This window comes from Myodes glareolus, chromosome 8, assembly GCF_982192425.1.
Source record: "Myodes glareolus chromosome 8, mMyoGla1.1, whole genome shotgun sequence".
NCBI classification, from domain to species: Eukaryota; Metazoa; Chordata; class Mammalia; order Rodentia; family Cricetidae; genus Myodes; species Myodes glareolus.
The window spans coordinates 71844440-71861965 of record NC_142033.1 but is presented as its reverse complement, the minus strand read 5'-3'; the positions used below and the strand labels follow the sequence as shown (position 1 = coordinate 71861965).

At 48.6% G+C, this 17526-nt stretch overlaps 1 protein-coding gene across 3 annotated transcripts in view; it reads right to left on the bottom strand.

Moving 5' to 3' along the window:
* Zfyve28 (zinc finger FYVE-type containing 28) overlaps positions 1 to 17526 on the bottom strand; it is a 93235-nt gene that overhangs the window by 13031 nt on the left and 62678 nt on the right. For all 3 annotated transcript variants that reach the window (XM_085692032.2, XM_085692030.2, XM_085692031.2), the window contains exon 8: positions 11165 to 12481. In XM_085692032.2, the coding sequence (XP_085548158.1) occupies positions 11165 to 12481 (1317 nt within the window). The remainder of the gene's footprint in view (positions 1 to 11164; positions 12482 to 17526) is intronic.

Sequence of the window (17526 nt, the reverse complement as noted above, 5' to 3'; positions counted from 1 at the left end):
GACCACACATTCAAGTCCAGTTGAGGCCAAGTACAGAGTGCCCTGCCCCGAGGCATGCCTGTCTGAAGACACAGAAGCAATTAGCCTGTGAACTGCGCTCACACCCATGCTGCCAATGTACTGGTGGGGTCCCAGGCAAGGCAAAGGGCTCTCAGGAAATTAAATAGTATGAGCCGAAGGTTCCCATGTATCACCACCTCTGTCAGGGCTTCAGTTTACTTAATCTATAAAATGGGGAAGTGATGCTGTCTGTCCTTAAAAGAGGGCTACTTGACCACAAACTGTGGCGGGGTGGGCCTGAAGAGATCAGTCCTCCTGTTGTGGGACCCTAGACCTGCATCATGGAGTCAAGGCAAAGCTCATTCGGCTAACAGGGAAGAGAGAGTTAAGGCCACCAGGACAGCCCTTGGAGTCACAGGCTGCCTCAACAGCCCTCTGAAGATCTAGATAGGCCAATAGAATAGAAGCTGTCCCCGTATGGAATGACCAAGGGTCTGCTCATATTCTATGAACACATCATCCTCATGACTGATCCTAGACTTCCTGGGGTCTGTGCTAGAAATATCTCCAGATCTGACTATGGAAGTCCAGAAATTACACAGCAAGCAAAACCACAACTATCCTCAAGGGTAACAGGTAGGCTCTAACAGCTACAGTTGGCCCCTGACTATGCAGGCAGAGGACAGGAGGAGGCATCAGGCAGGTCTGGGAGGCCCCATCCTCACAGAGGCCAACCTGGATGGCAATGGTGATGGAATGGCCTCTGTGAGTGGGCAGAGCCTGCAGTCCATCAGCGCCACCTGTACCCGCTGTAGGCCTGCAGGCTGTGACCTGAGGGATGTTTGTGCAGGATGAGCTGGGGAGGAAATCTACCCATCCTGGAATCACCATGACCTCACCAGGAGTGAGGGAGACTTTGCATCTACTGTGAGCCAGAGTCTACAGTCCTTCCCCTCTGGGACTGAGTACAATGATGCCCAATCTGAAGACTGCCTTTCAGTTGCCACAGTCCTCCCTCCAGATGCCAAAACTACTCTTGTGGGTCCTGGTTGCCCACCAGGTTCTGAGCCCATCTTCCCTGCCCCAGATTCATCTAGATATCAGCCTACAATGCTGCTCACACATTAAGGAGACAGGGCTCTGGGACAGTCAGGACCAGGGTAGCACTCAACCAGCTCTTAGGAAGGTCCTGTTATTATGGCATGGGACCCTAACCTCCACATCACTACTTGTTAACTAAATATGAAGTAAGTGTGTGCACTAAGAAAGTAAGGAAATGCAGATACGCAAAAAATGCATTTACATATGTAATATATGCCTACATGCGCACAAATGTATATATGTGTGCGTGCAAACACACATGCAATACACTTAAGCACATACACACTATACAGACACCGGGCAGAACACAACAGGGAAGAATCTGGGGAAAGGATGGAAGAAGGGAAAATATCAACAATGAGACTTCAAGTCCCAACAGTGCTAAGCCTGGGGACATCCTGAAGGTCCACTGCCTTCTAGACCATTGTTGTAAAATATTATTTTAAGGTGTGTTACTTTTGTTTATGCTGCATTTGTTTAACTCTGTGAAACTGTGTTACTGTGTTTGTCTAAAACACCTGATAGTCTAATTAAAAGCTGAATGGCCAATAGCAAGGCAGGAAAGAGAAATGGGAGGGGCTGGCAGACAGAGAGGATAGATAAATATGAAGAGACGTCTGGGAGAAAAAGATCTGAGAACAAGAGAGAAAGGAGGAGGATTGAAGGGCTAGCCACCCAGCTACACAGCCAGACATGGAGTAAGAAGGAAAGAAAAAGTATATAGGAACAGAAAAAGATAAAAGCTCTGAGACAAAAGATAGATAGGAGAATTTAAGAAAGGCTGGTGAGAAACAAGCCAAGCTGAGGCTGATATTCATAAATAAGAATAAGCCTCTACATGTGATTTATTTGGGAGCTGAGTGGTGCCCCCCCCAAAAAAGCTAAAAAAGTAAGAGTAAAAACAGCCAACAGGCCATGGTGCTGCTAACTTCACTTTGGCCTTGAGTCAGTGCATTCCCCTAACGAGGCTTCTAAGTCCCATCCAGATACACAGGAACTGCAGCACCATGCCACATGAACTTGCTGGGAGACACTGTGGATGGCTCTAGCAGGTGGTTCAGCAGCTGGAATCAGCTAGGGCAGGCCACTGCAGCCATGGATCAGCAGGGGTAATCATAGAAATGTCTGCTCAAAGGCAGCCACAGAATATCCGAGACTGCATTGGCAAAGTGCCCTATTGGCTCAGCAAAAGCAGCAATTGGAACTGTGCTGGTGGCATGGTGTAAGGTGTGTCTGAACTGCAGTCCAGAACTATAAGCTTATTTAAACATTTTTTATTTTGATTTTTTTCAAGATAAGGCTTCTCTCTGTGTAGCTCTGGCTGTCCTGGAACTCACTCTGTAGACCAGGCTGGCCTTGAACTTAGAGATCTGCCTGCCTCTGCCTCCCAAGTGCTGGGATTAAAGGCATGCACCATCACTGCCTGGCTGATACAATACACACACACACACACACACACACACACACACACACACACACACGATCTTTACTATGTAGGCCTGGCTAGCCTAGAAGTCAACATGTAGACCAGGCTGGCCTCAAACTCAGAAATTGCTTGTCTCTGCCTCCAAAATGGTGGGATTAAAGGTGTGCGTCACTACATTTGACCCAACTACAGTTCTTGGGTGTGAACTTTGTAGAGGACAGTGTCATGCTGCAACGTTAAGATTAAGAGACTGGACATTGGAAAGAATCAAGAGAGATGGCATAGCACAGGGGCAAGTGCTACAGCCCAAGGAAGCAAACAGTGACCAGAGGCAGAAAACAGAGGGATGGAGAGCAGGTCCTCTGGTTTGAGTGCACAGACAGAGATGAGGAAAGGCAGCTGAGGAGTGGCTCTGGCCAGCAAGTTCCCACCTTAGAAACCAGCCAATCTCTTCTGGGCACTTGCTGGAGGATGCAGCTGCATAAGGAGCAGGGTTTGGTTGGTCATGAGATATGGGAGCTGCCAAGTGACCAGGCTAGAGAGAAGATGGAGTCAGGGCTGAGGGGTAGGCTGCAAGGACTGTTACAGGGGACCCTATGGCCATGGCCATTCCTTTGGCCAGGCCTATTTACACCAACTGGAAGCCCATCACCTAGAAGGCTCTCCCTTGCTTCTAGTAGAAGCCTCTTATAGACACAGGTGCTAGACCCTCTATACACGCTATATACTGTACTGCACAGATTGCCACTGTCTTCCCAGGGAGTCCTTCGACCTGGGAGGTCATGTGACTAGTGCCAAGATGGGATTCATAGGAGAACCCAGCCCCCATGCAGCCAGACTATGGTAGATCAGCCATACTGTAGTCTTAATCTTGCCCTGTGTCAGACCCCAAGATATCACTTGTGAACAGCTGGCTTGATGGCACCATTGTGCCTCATCTCAAGACATTCCTGTTTTCCTTCCAGAGGGTGCAGTGGATGGGGCCTTTGTGATCCCTGAAGATAGGGGATCTCATCCATACCTGACTAGGAATAATGGCTGAAGATATGGGATCTCATCCATACCTGACTAGGAATAACGGCTGCAATGTCCAGGCCAACACCCAGTGCCTGGCCCTGGGTGGCTCCCGAAGGAATAGCACTTGGTGTGCACGGCAGAGAGGGCAAGAGCTCCAAGATCTGTGGTCCCAAGCTCCACAGCCAGATCAAAACTGGACCTACAGATCAAGTCTCCCTGTCAGCCCCACCCAGCGCTGGTCCCCTGCTGAGCGCCCCAGGAGGTTCTTGTCTTCAGAAACCTCAGGAGAGCACGCTGGGGCCAGGGGAGGCTTGTGCCCAGTAGTACTGCCTCTGTGACTCCTGTCCCTTGACCTGCCCCCTCTTCCCTCTGAAGTACAGTGTAGGGCTGATGCCCCCAGGACGCCTCAGACACCCTGGGGCTCCAGAGGCTGCAGCTGTTTTCTGCAATAGAAGGAAGAGCATGCCTTCTCATGCCACTGAGGTCAGAAGGCAGTGGTGACACATGGATGACACACTAGGGTTGGCTCTGGGCACCAGGCATGTTCCTGACATCTGTTAGCTGGGTGAGATTCTGTGTGTGATCAGAGCCAGCTGGGAACACACTATTGTTTTACGGATGTGCTAGCCCACCTGCCCTCCCAGGCTGGACACCGGAAGTGGGCTGACATGGCCTGGAAGTAGCAGGGAGACCTCAATCTGCTACCTCTCTTTGGAGAAAAGAGGGGCTGAGGTGCTGGAAATTCTGTCTACACAGCATGGGCTGCAGGCTTCTCTCTGGAGTTGCCAAAGCATCCAGGGCCCTGGTGCTCACGAGTCATAGTTCTCATCCCATCAAGAGCAGAAAGGTTCAGACCATAGCAAAGAGACAGACAAGTATCCATCTGAGGCCAGAGATAGGATAGAAAAGGAGAGGTTGAACTAAAAGCTTAAGCTTGAGGCATAAACCTCACCTGCTGTTGACCTCTGTCCCTTGAGAGTGGAACACAGCAGAAATGGGTTCTGGTACAGCAACATCCAGAGCTGTGACAGGGAGCACAAAATCAGGAAAACAGCCAAGATGGTGAGGCCTGACCATGCGAGACAATCCTAAAGAAGGAGGGGTCAGAATAACCACGGTGGGTACCAGCAGTGACAAAGGACAGAAATGGTGAGCACTGAAGGAGGGGCGGCCAGGGGGGAGGAGAAGGCAAAAGAGTGTGGCAAGTCTTTGTGCCGCATTGCTTCTTCCCCACCAAGAAGCTAATGGGCTGAGAAATGTCATTGGTTCACCTTGCAGATGACAGAACAAGCATAGGCCATGAAGCCCACGCAAGTGCACACCTTTCCAGCCCTGGGCCTGCGCATCCTGCTATGTCTGACACTTCTCGGGGGAAGGAGGGCTCAACAATCGATCCATAGAAGAATCTCCTCCACGTCGACTGGCTGCCGCCTCAAGGCTGCAAGATAAAGCAGTCAAAGCACATGGCCTAGCCTAGGGTAGCCCTGGAAGTTCCTGTCATCCTCAACACACAGAGCAGGCAGACTTCTGAAGTAGGGACACAAATGGTGGCCATTCCCGAGTGCTTGAGTCAAAGTCAGAGATCAGTTAGGATGGTCATCAGTCTAGCAATTACAAGCTGACACTTTCAAAGGCTGGATGGAGTCAGGTGTGGTGGCAGATGTCTACAGACCCAGCACCCTGGAGGCTGAAGCAAGCCTGTAGAGTCAAGGCCAGCCTGAGCTATATAAAAAGACCCAATTTCAAAACCACAACCAAACAAGACAAAGGCCAGGTGGCCCAATTCCTTGGGTGTGGTTCCAAGCCTCACCTCACACTAGGCATCCCAGTTGCAGGGCTGATAGAAAGAGAAACCATGGCGACCAGGAGATAAGGAGCAACACAGCACACAACATGCACAGAGACCAGAGCAACAGAAAACAGGAGAACAAATTCTCCAGAATTTGTGTAAACTTAGCTACGCAAAATAGAACTAAAGACATCTGTAAATCCAGAGGCATCAAAACAAGAGAGTGAACAGTCAGTAAGGATCAGAAAAAGGTGTCTGCTATGAACACCCGAGAGAGGGATGCTGTGGGCAAAGAGAAAAACTAGAAAACCAGCTGTACAGTGAGGCAAAGGAAAAACCAAGGAAAGTCTCAGGGACTGAAAAAGAACACATAGCCCACAGGGGCCCAGGTTTTGCCTCCCAGGTTGGCAAGATGTGTAGTGGATGTCTGTGTTGGCAAAGATGGGCACTCCTTGGAGGATGTATGCCGTGTACATTAAGTCAGGGCTTCTCTGGGAAGTCATTGACCTTTGTGGTGTTGATTCTAGACCCTGGGATAAATTCTTTTAAACTGTTTTTATTGAGCTATACATTTTTCCCACTCCCCTTTCTTTCTCCCCTCTTCCCTCCCACCCTCCCCCTGCCTGCTAAGCTCCCCATTTACTCAGGAGATTGTCTTTTTCCCCTTCCTTGGTGGATCCATGTTTGTCTCTCTTAGACCCTGGGGTAAATTCTAAAGAAAAAGAAAAAACAAAGGAAGCTGTGCAGGGCTAACAACACAGAACCACTGAAAATACAAAGTAACTGGACTATGTCCACTGACACAATACCGTTTCAATCAGAGTAGCGGGTTTCTTTTCATCTTGAATTTTGTGTGTATGGGTGTTTTCCTGCAAGTTTGTCTATGTACTACATATTTGCCTGCTGCCTATAGGAAGCCAGAAGAGGGCATTAGAGTCATGGAGTTACAGACAGCTGCGTCCTGCTGTGTGGGTGCTGGGAATTGCACCCAAGTCCCTTGGAAAAGCAGTCAGTACTCTTAATTACTAAGCCACCGTCTCCCCAGCCCCTAGAGTTGTTTTAGAAGAACTTTGTGGAGAAATGCTCACAACATCATGCTTTTAGTAGAAAAATAAAACTATTCACAAAATGTGGAAATTTTTATTTACTTCTTTTAGTCTTCTTATTGTTTTTAAAGTTTTTACAATGAACAGGGACCACACTTACAATCAGAGGTTTAAAAAAAGGGATCAGTGTCATTTCTACAGCAAATGCTTCTGCAATGTCCAGGGTGGGAGATGGGCTTGAGTGGTTTTCATCCTCTGGCAAGCAGCCAATGGAGTTGACACCAAAGAATGTTTTGAGTCAGGAAGCTAAGGCTAGGTAGGAGAAAACCAGCTTTTTAAAAATGTCAACTTTCTCTGGGCAGTGGTGGTGCATGCCTTTAACCCCAGCAGTCAGGAGGCAGAGGAAGGTGGATCTCTGCAAGTCCTAGGCCAGGCTACTCTACACAGAGAAATGCTACCTCAAAAAACCAACCAACCAACCAAACAAGCAAACAAAAAAACCCCAAACTAACAAACTAAATAAAGTCACCCCCCCCAAAAAAAAGTTCATCTCTGACCACTGAACAGATAGGAAAGAAGCTGGCAGAAAGCAAAGAACTAAAGAACACAGGTTCCAGAACATTTGTTCAGCAGGGTCAGTGCATCTGTGCTGACCAATGACAATGTGCCACCACCCTTGGGTGATGGTGCTGGTTGAATCAGCCGGGACTAGAAGACTACCTGGGGAGGGGCTTCTCCAGCAGGGCCCACAATCTCTTCCAGGTCCATCTGCTTCCAGCATGCATTGGTCCCGACAGGGGCAGCCCTCCACTTTCTAGCCACACACACTTCAGGGAAATGGGAGACTCCAGCCTTGAAGGCAGGTCTCTTGTCACAGCTCCCTGCTTCTCTCCCATTTGTAGCACAGAGAGGTAAGTTTCACATACTGGACAGAAGCCTGTGAGTCCAGGGCCTACCCATGCTTCATTATACACTCCATGCCACATTCCACCAGAGGCCACCTGCCAGATGAGGTGTGAACCCCATGATTAAATCATAACAGCAGTGAAATGAGTCCTGCTGCTTGCGGAGAGTGAAGGCAACTGTCCCCTTCAGGGACACCAGGGAGAGGCAGACATTAGCATCTGAGTTTGTCTCCCAGCTGCAGAGTTAGAGGAGAACCACGGCCCGCTTGTGATGGATAATCTTGACTGCATACAGAATGCAACTGAAACAAGATGCTGGGCACTCCTGTGAGGGATTTTCTTAGGTTATCTGAAGCAGGAAGACCCACAGTTAATGTGAGTGACACCTGGTCACAGACCACATAGAAGGACAGAGGGGAAGGAAACTTTGCTTTCTGCCTGCTTGGCCTTACTCCCATTGGTCTTCTAGCCTGTTGTTGAGACAGTCCTCCAACCATATTAGAATCAGCTTATCCAGGACTGTAACATGGACTGAAGGTGAACAGTTCCCCAGGAACCCTCCAGGGTAACAGCCCCAAACTGGGACTGCTGAGACACCAGCCTACGGACTGAACAACTACCAGGTTCGCAGTCTTATTGGCATGAGCAGACATTGCTGGAGTCTCAGACCGCATCCTATAAGACAACCTAGCAAATCCCCAAACAAACACACACACACACACACACACACACACACACACACAGTTTTGTTCCTTTAGAAAGCCCTCACAAATAGATCACCACATGTGTCATGAGAAAGCTTGGTCACAATGTTGTCCCACTAGCCAGAAATGAGGTCTCACTCTGCATTTCAGCAAATGTTCTGCCTGCATGTGGCTGGTCTCTTGCCTCTATTTGAGAACACACTGCTGTATCATCTCCTTGTAGTCCTGAAGGACCTGCCACATCCATTTGGTTCCTGGGTGGGTTCCGGTACCTGGCATGGCCCCTGAGACATGTACTTATGACACAGAACACATGACCAGTGCTCCCATTCCAGTTCTGCCAGTGTCGGGGCAGGAATGACAGATAGGTGGCTGTAGATTGACCTCTTCCTGCTCCCTAAAGCACAGTGCTGGGCCAACATACGGCTGTTCTGGTCTCCTGCCAAATGCTTGCTCTTCAGACCCTTTGTATCTTCTAAACAGGCTTCCTGGAAGGTGGGAGGTCTTCTGAGCCACCAGGTGGGTTTTCTCACCTTTCCACAGCTGAGTTTTGAGTGTGTGCTAAGCTGGACTGGGTCTAAATGCAGAGGCATGTTGTGAAGGGCCCTTCTCAGGGTGGGAGAAGCTTCCAGATGTTAGATGTTTGCTGGATGTTACCTGAACAAATAGGAAAAAGAGCAAGTCAAAATTTTAAAAAAACACACAACTCTTCCGTTAAGGAATTTTTGGGTTTTTGTGACAGCCTTGTATGAAAATAATTCACTCACCAATAAACTGAACCAGAGGCCTCAAGGTAGCCATTGGCAGCCTTCAGGAAGTTAATGCATTCCAGTTGACACGGCTATGAAGCTGGGGCTGCCTCAGGAACAGGAGAGACCTCTGCAGTAGCAGTCCACAGCGGCACCATCTATAATAGTGGGAGTGTGGATGTAGCCCTGGAGACATCAGGGCCTGATTGAATGCACACCAGCCCAACCTTGTCTGGGCTCTGCTTTTCAGTAAAGGTAAGCGGGGGTGTCTCCAAAAAGAGTCTGGTAAGGTCTTGGGCTGGAGGTTAGGAAGCCAGGTGGAGAAGAGGGTTTGGAGCCATCTGCCTAACATCAGGAACACGCACCCTGATGTCCACCCCTGGGCCACGAAACTTAATACCTCTTCCCTTCAGACACAAGAGAGTAAAGTCCCTCTAGACAGACTTCTTTACATTTGATTTGTTTAGATTTGTCTAGAAAGCATGCAAGCATTCTATGTCATTCTAAAACTGAGTTAAATAGAAGTGGTGGTTCCTATAAATCGATGCAAAGTTCAACACTGCAAGAACAGGCAATTTCAAGTAACTTTGGTTCTTGTTGTTTGGTTGGTTTTGAGACAAGTTCTCACTCTGTAGCCCAAGCTGGCTTCAAATTCGCCATTCTCCTGCCCCCGCTTGCCAAGGGCTGAAACTACAGGTGTGCGTCTGACAAGGCAATTGGCTGACTGCATAGTAATGGGTTATGTCCTAAGGACAGAAAATTACCTAAAAATCATAGACCATATGAAGAAGTTGAACCCCTCACAAAAACACTTGTAGGATGGAAGTAACCTCAGGCATGTGGAAAACAGTTAGCTGCCAGATGACCTGCAAGTTCTACTCTTAGAGTCCCAAAACACCTGTCCACACAAAACTGGAAAAAGAATTCCACAGCAACGTTAGCGACCACGAAACACCCTACACAGCTATCAGCTGTGAAGGGAGAGACATGGCAGGGCTCTCCGCACAGTGAGGTGACACAGGGGAGAGACATGGCAGGCCCCTCCACACAGTGAGGAGACACAGGGGAGAGACATGGCAGGGCCACTCTGCAGTGAGGTGACACAGCTGGAGGAGGGCACCAAGTGCCACTCCAGCTGCAGTGTCGATGACCCTTGGAAATACTGCTCAGGAAAAGATGAGGGACATGGAAGGGCCTGCATGGTATGACTTATTCTCAATGTCCGCAGTCAGAAGATCATAGATGCCAAAAGCAGATCCGAGGTTACCAGTGGCTAGAGAGTAGGCAGGTTAGGAGCTTCTGCCACAGTGGCTTTTAGAGTCCAGTCCCACAGTGTGTAGAAGAGCAAAGAGCCATGTGGGGAGCGGGAGAGCCTTCAGATTTAGGACAGATACAAGATCCTGACCAGCTCTTTCCCCACATGCTTCCAGGGAATGTGGTGACCATCTGCTGCACAGGAAGGGATGAGAGATAGGAAGGAGCATCTGCCCATGGCCCAGAAGCTTCTGCCCTCTGGCACAAGAGTACCCTCCTCCTACATCTGTGCCCTACTTTGTCCTTTGCCTTGTCTCAACCTGTACACACCCATCTGTGTTGGATTCCAGGACCTCTAAGTGGAGACCCTCTCCTACCCTCCCTCCCTTGTCCAGGTAGGTCTCTATAAGGCAGGGTTCTAAAGACATCACAACAATGTATGAACCACTTAGGCTGGGCTGGCTTCTTTGCCCCTCCTCCTACCTCCAACATTAAAAACAAAATAAACCATACAGTTAACAGGGATGCATATCAAAAGCTGCTATGGACAGAACAATCGGGTGAGAGGCAAAGACAGAGGCCTCAGTTCTAAAGGAACATGTTACTCTAAACCCCACCCTGATATCACCAGACCACAGCAGGGAGGGGTCTTCTAGGGAGGGAAGAGTCACAAGGAACAGAGAGAGAGTACAGAGTTGAGGAAGGCCAGGGGTCTTGGGATACTGCCCAAGAATTTGCCCAAGGGTAGCCTCAAGAGTTCAGCACGGCTTTGTCCACAGTCAGGGTTTCTGGGAATCTCTTTCCAGCTGTGTAAGCCCAGTAGGTATGGCGGTGAAGAAAGGTCAGCAGGCTGTATGCCTAGTTCCCACCTACACCCATTAACCATGGCTACACCAGGGTTAGAATAAGCTACCAAGATGAAAGGGGGTGACCCTGTGCCAAATTACCTGAGAGATAACCCTGGAAATCACTGGTAAGGTGTTTAACTTAGTGTGAGATGGGTACCTCCAGGGGCCGGTCCATACATCCTTTCAACATCAACCACATACCTGCCCTGGGACCAGAACCTGTTGATGGCCAAGAAAGCATCTCAGTGCTTTGAGAATTGGCCAGGACATGTTCTGAATGCAAGAAGAGATTAAGTCTGGTCCCTAGGACAGAATCAGTGCTTACCTGGTGTCCGACAGGAGTTGGGGTTCTGTCTGGGCCATGTCTTCTCTTGCACTGTCACCCAAGGCCACAGAGGGCTTCTCAGGGTCCTGATTTCTGGTCTCTGACTCAGACGGGCCTTTGACCTCACCCTCTCCTTGCAACCTGCTTGCTGTGTCCACCTGAGGCCCTGAGGTATGTGCCAGGCACTTGTTGGAAGCAGGGGCTTTGGGCTCCTGCCCACTGGAGGCATCTTCTGCAGGCAGGGTGACATCAGGGGAAGGCCAGACCTCATCTAGTCTCTCAGGCTCTTTGTCCCCAGCCTTGGCTAGGCTTACAGAAGGGTTAGAGGCACTAATGATGCTCCCTGGACCACATTTCTCCCGCAGGTGCTCCACTGCATCCTCCCTGCTGTCCCCACAGCTCCCACAGCACACACAGGAGTGGAGGAGGCAGTTGGTGGCTGCAGTGCCGAGTTTGTGTGAACTGTCTGCTGTCCCCTCTGCCCTGGGCTCCAATGGGGTAATACCGTGGCCTGTGGCTTCTTGAGATGCCACGGCTGAGTCCAAGGAGGTGGGAGACTTGGGATTGAAGATGACTGTGGCCGAGAGTTTCATGCCCCCGGTCCGATGTGCAATCATCTCGGCGGTCTCAGCGTCATCTGCGCTCACCTCCCAGCCGTCCAGGTACAGCTGTGAGTCCAGGCAGCTGCAGGAAGTGGAGCCCACAAGGTTGGCCAGCTTTATTTTGTCGTCCTCGATGTTGTTGTTGCTCCGGTCTTCCTCCTCTACCAAGGAAGGTGCACCCACCCCCACCTCTCCACTCTGGCTATCCTGTCCTCTCTGCTGAACATTGCCCTCCACGTCACCTGTCAACTCTAATGTACCCCCTGGGGATTCCGACCTGGCAGGAGACTCTGTCACCTCCACATCATCCATGAAGAATACCCTTTCCTCCTCATCACTACCTGATTTCAGCCGGGCTCTGGCTGGAGAGGCTTCCCCTCGGGGGCTGGCCTCTGTGCCTGGCCTATGTGCTGGGGACTGGCAGGCACTGGGCGGTGAAAGCAGAGATGACATCTCATCTCCAGCTCTGTGGACCATGCGGCTAAGCTCCTCCAACTCCTGATCATCATACTGCATTGAGCAGGCCAGTTCTTCCTCTGGGTTGCTGGCACCGGCTGAAAGTGGCTCCTCAGGGGGAAGGGAGGCAGAAAAAGTTGGTGCCAGGGCACTGGGTGCCTGGGCATCTGCCCGGATGGGGAGCTCTACATCCTGAGAAACACAGAGGCTCCGCTCCAGTGTGTGCAGCTCTTCCTCAGTCAGCGCCTGCAGCAGATCCCTGCAGGGTCAAGACAGAAACCAGGCTGAGGGTCTCAAATGTCACAACCACAGAGGCGATCCCCCAAAGCTGACACCCACACTGAAGAGTCGGGCAGCAAGCACTTGTGCTTGGCACGCACTGTGCCCTCCACTTCAAAAGGAAGTTCTCTTCTACATCATAGAGGTGGAAGTGCAAGTAGCTATTATTATATTTGTAAATTATATTTTTAAATGAGATTCTGGAACCTCTCACTGGAAATGCTAAAGCCCTCACTGGCCAGAAATACAGCTCAGTGGTGAGCATTTGTCTACCATGCATGAGACCTTGGTCATAGGAATATTGTGACTATATTAATAAAAGCTTTTTGTTTTTTGGATTTTTGTTTGTTTTTTGTTTGTTTGTTTTTTGAGACAGGGTTTCTCGGTGTAGCTTTGAAGTCTGTCCTGGAACTTGCTCTGTAGACCAGACTGGCCTCAAACTCAGAGATCCACCTGCCTCTGCCTCTGCCTCTGCCTCCTGAGTGCTGGGATTAAAGGCATGTGCCACCACTACCCAGCCAATACAAGCTTTTTTAAAAATTTACTTCTATTTTATGTATATGGGTGTTTTGCCTTCATGTATATCTGTGTATCATGTGCAACTGGTTCCCATGGAAGCCAGAGAGGGCATCAAATCCCCTGGAAATGAAGTTTCAAGTGGTTGTGAGCCACCATGTGGGTGCTGGGAACCAAACCCTGGTCCTGTGGAAGGGCAGTCAGTGCTCTTAGCTATGAGGAACAATCTCTTCAGCACCAATAAAAACTTTAGAGCAGGTGTTCTCAACCTTCCTAATGCTGTGACCCTTTAATACAGTTCCTCATGTTGTGGTGACCCCCCAACCATAAAATTATTTCGTTGTTACTTCATAACTATGATTTTGCTACTGTTATAAATGGTAATGTAAATATCTGATGTGCAGGATAGCTCACATGAGACCCTCAAAGGGGTCTCAACCCACACGTTGAGAACCTCTGCTTTAAAGAATACCATCAACCTAGGAACACTCATCTTAAAAAAAAAAAAAAACCAAACCACACAACTATTACAAAGGACCGGCCATATGCCTGCCAGGCTCTGAACACCAATGGTTTTGCAGGAAGAAGGCAAGCATGGCCTAGTCTTTCTAGGGTTCTCTCCTAACCGGCTGAGGCCGGTTTAAGCATCTGTACAAACAACATGCAGTCGACAGTAATGACAATGGCTAGGAAGGGAATACAAGCCAGGGAGAGAGTAGCAGTGTCCCTGGCTGAGTTTGGAATGCTTTCCTCAAGAAAGGGACACTAAAGCTGAGACTTGGACATGCAGCCTGGTTTTGTGACAGTGGCTAGGATGAGTCTAAGGCAGGGCCGACAGATACACGCAGCAATGTGTCTCCCAGATGATCTAAACCCTGTCAAACTGACAATGAAGATCAACAACAGTTGGTGAGCCGCTGGACACAACAGGTCTGTGGCCTCGCTGGCAGCTCTGCCCTGGGTCCTCACCAACATGTCCTCTCTGGTCCATGTGTAACGGAACCTTACTTAGACTAATGGAATGAAGGTGGGCTCCAATGTGCATTCTTATCAGTGCTTACATATCCTACGTGTGATGCCTACTCAAAACGTACACTCATTTTTCTTTTTGATTGATTTTCTTTGTATGTTTTGGAGTTAAATTTTTAATATATCTATTCTCCAGTTCTTCAGCCCAAATTTCATTCATTTGCAGATTTCTATTGGTAAATGACATTTTTAAATGTAATAAAGTCTAATGCATCCTATTTTTAGTGGTGCTGAGAATTGAACCCAGGGCCTCACACACACTAGGTAAATGCTCAACCCTGTATCACCAACCACACATTCTTTTACAGTTAGCCCTTCTGTGTCCTGGTTAGGAAATGGCTGTCTATTGGACTGTTACAATGATCTTGACTGTTGTTCTCCAAAAGCTCAATAGTTTCTCTTTTTACATTTATACCTCTATACTACCTGGAAATGATTTCGTATGTGACTGCAGTAGCAAGAGATATGCATTAAGTGAGACTGTTGTGGAATATTAATTTAAGATGTGTTACATTTGTTTATGGTGTAGAGCATTTGTTCAATGATGCAAAGCTGTGTTACTCTGCCTGCCTAAAACACCTTATTGGTCTAATAAAGAGCTGAACAGCCAATAGCTAGGCAGGAGAGGGATAGATGAGGCTGACAGGCAGAGAGAATAAATAGAAGGAAAAAAATGAGAAGATGGAGAGATGAGAAAAGGAAGAGGGAGGACACCAGGGGCCAGTCACCCAATGACACAGCAAACCATGGAGTAAAAAGGAAAGAACGGTACACAGAAATAGGGAAAGATAAAAGCCCAGAGACAAAAGGTAGATGGGATAACTTAAGAAAAGCTGATTAGAAACAAGCCAGGCTAAGGCCAGGCATTCATAAGAAAGAATAAGTCTCCTTGTGTTGTAGGGAGAGGTCCCAGTGTCCTTGTGCTTATTTGAGAGCTGGGTTGGAGGTCCCCAAAGAGCAAAGAAAACAACAACAACGTGAGACTTTTTCTCATATGAATACCTATTACCTCAGTCCATTTACTAGAGAAAAAAAAACTCCCCACTGTTCTGCAGTGCCTCGTGGCCATAAGTTGGGGAGCTGCACATTGATCCATATGATCTATTCTGTTCACATTTTATTTGTGTGAGGCTTATAAATACTGGATTAAGTCCTCTTAATACATACGGTATTTCTTCTGTCAACTGATTGCTTTGTAAAATTTGTTACTTTAATTCAACTTGTCAAATTCATTGACAGACTTGTTCATGGTATCTATGACGTTTGTAGTGATGTCTCCTATCCATTATTTTTCTTTCTTGCTTTCTTCTTTAATTTTGCATTGGCTGGACTTGAACCCAAATACTGGAGTTATAGGTGTGTGACACCATGCCCAGTTTTTTGCCTATTTGTTTGTTTTGGTGTGTAGAAGGATCTGTCGTACACTACCTTTAAAGCAACAGTTTATCCCCCCCCCAACGTTTATAAGATTGTCTTTGTTGTTGGCAATTTTACTGTGGCATGCCCAGGAATGTTTTATGTTCCTCTCGCTTGTGATGTGAGCAACCTGAGTATATGGGTAATCTTCCCATTAGTTTTGGAAAATCCTAGGTCATTTTCTTTGGATATTGCTTCTGCTCATTCTCCCTTTTCCCTCTCTGGGATCAACGGCGTGTGATAGTCATTCAAGTGTGTTGCACGAGTCTGCCACTGATGGTTCTGTCTGCTCGCCTCCTCACTTTCTGTCTATGTGCTTCAATGTGTGCTCCTTCTGCTGGTCTACCCTCAGGTTCAATGTCCTGCTGGGTCCGATCTGCTGACCCACCCATTGCTTTTATTTTCAGTCAGTGAACATTTTAGCTCTTGAATATCATTTTAATAGATCCAAGATCTGTATGTTCTCCTTCCTCTTCTCCAATCCACTCTCTATTGTATGTTCTGCAGTACAGTAATTCATTATATATAACTCTAGCTTATGAGTCACATGCTCTGCTCTTGACCACTGATCACATTTTCTTGCCTCCACAGGTTTGAACTGCATGATGGACATCAGACCTAAACTGCTCTAACAGTGGCAAGTGATGCTGTCTTAGGCAATTAGGGTCCATTATCACGCTGGCTCAGACATCCAACAGGTTTATTGCTACTCTGAGGCTGGTGGGCCTCCATCTTCCCATACTCTGGAGTCTGTAGAGACTGAGTTCTGCCCTTCTGAGTCCCAGCTCAGCCTCCAATTTCCCAACCCTCCAATCCACGAACCTTCAACATTTGGCAAAAGTCTCCAGGGTAGGTTGGCAGTGAGCCTGAGGCATACATCTGTCTCCCAAGAGTGCAGGACTGTTCCTAAGGGGTTTTGTACCTGGGCTCCTCCTGCACTTGAACCCAGCACCTAGCTGCCTGGCTGCCCCCAGTGCTGATGTGTTCTACCAGCCCACTGCACCTGGGTTCTGGCCTCCAACCTGACCCTTGGGCAAAGAAACATTTGCCTGGAATTGTCAAATGCTTCCTGGGAAGAAGAGGCAGGTATCTCTGTGTCTAGTTCTCTCCTAAGCCCACAGAGCTTCCTCTCATTACCCTAGCGCCTGCCCCATCCTTCCTACGAAAACCCCCTCTGCCAAAGCATGGTTGTGCTTTCCTCCCTGGCCTCAGCACTGTCTGTGATTTCTTCTCATGTACTGTCATCCCTTGTCTTGGAACCAAGAAAGGTAGATCCTCAGCCTTTAAGTCTAAGGTTTGTATTCCATTCAGAGGGAGAGGAAAAGAGTAAGAGCCATCTACAGGATAAAGTGAACTGTGAAATAGACTGAGTACCCTGCTCCCAGTCCCAAGTTGTCAAGGCTGCCCACAGGAAAAGCCCATAGGGGTCTCTTCTTGCAGTGTCTGTTCTGGTATAGTTCTGTGTTCCATGCACCCTCAAAGAAATTCTGGCCTCACTGGCTGTGTCCGAAGCCACTCCGTGCTGTCCCTGAGGCCACCCTGCACTGAGCAGGGTCTAAGGAAGCTCTGGATATTCTGACAGACCCATGGATGGTGCTACAAAGATCCATCCAGCACAATCAGCCTCACTGTCTAGAGCCAAAGGAAGAAACACCAGGAAGGCACTCAGGAGCTAGGAGGCCGTGGCCTCTACATTGCTTCCAGCCCATCATGAGGCCATCCCTAGGGTATGAACAACCCACCCCACCAAGCCACTGGGCAGAATGCTCAGTCCAACAAGAGAAAGGTATGATATAGTAGAAGAGATTCAACACATCCACAGGAGCCTAGCAAACCAGGACTGACATATGAGCTTCCTGAAAGGAACTTCGGGGCTTTCGTGAACTGAGAGCAAACACTAAGCTCCGTGGTACACCCAAGGTTGGGCAGTGTGAAGTTTACGATTCCTTAAGGCTTGAACCACAAGAGCTGCCAACCACTCTGAGGTTCAGGCAGAGCAGATAAAGGTTGGCTTCGGCCACTATGGACATAGGCATCACACAGGAGGGTGTGGCCTGCTCCCAT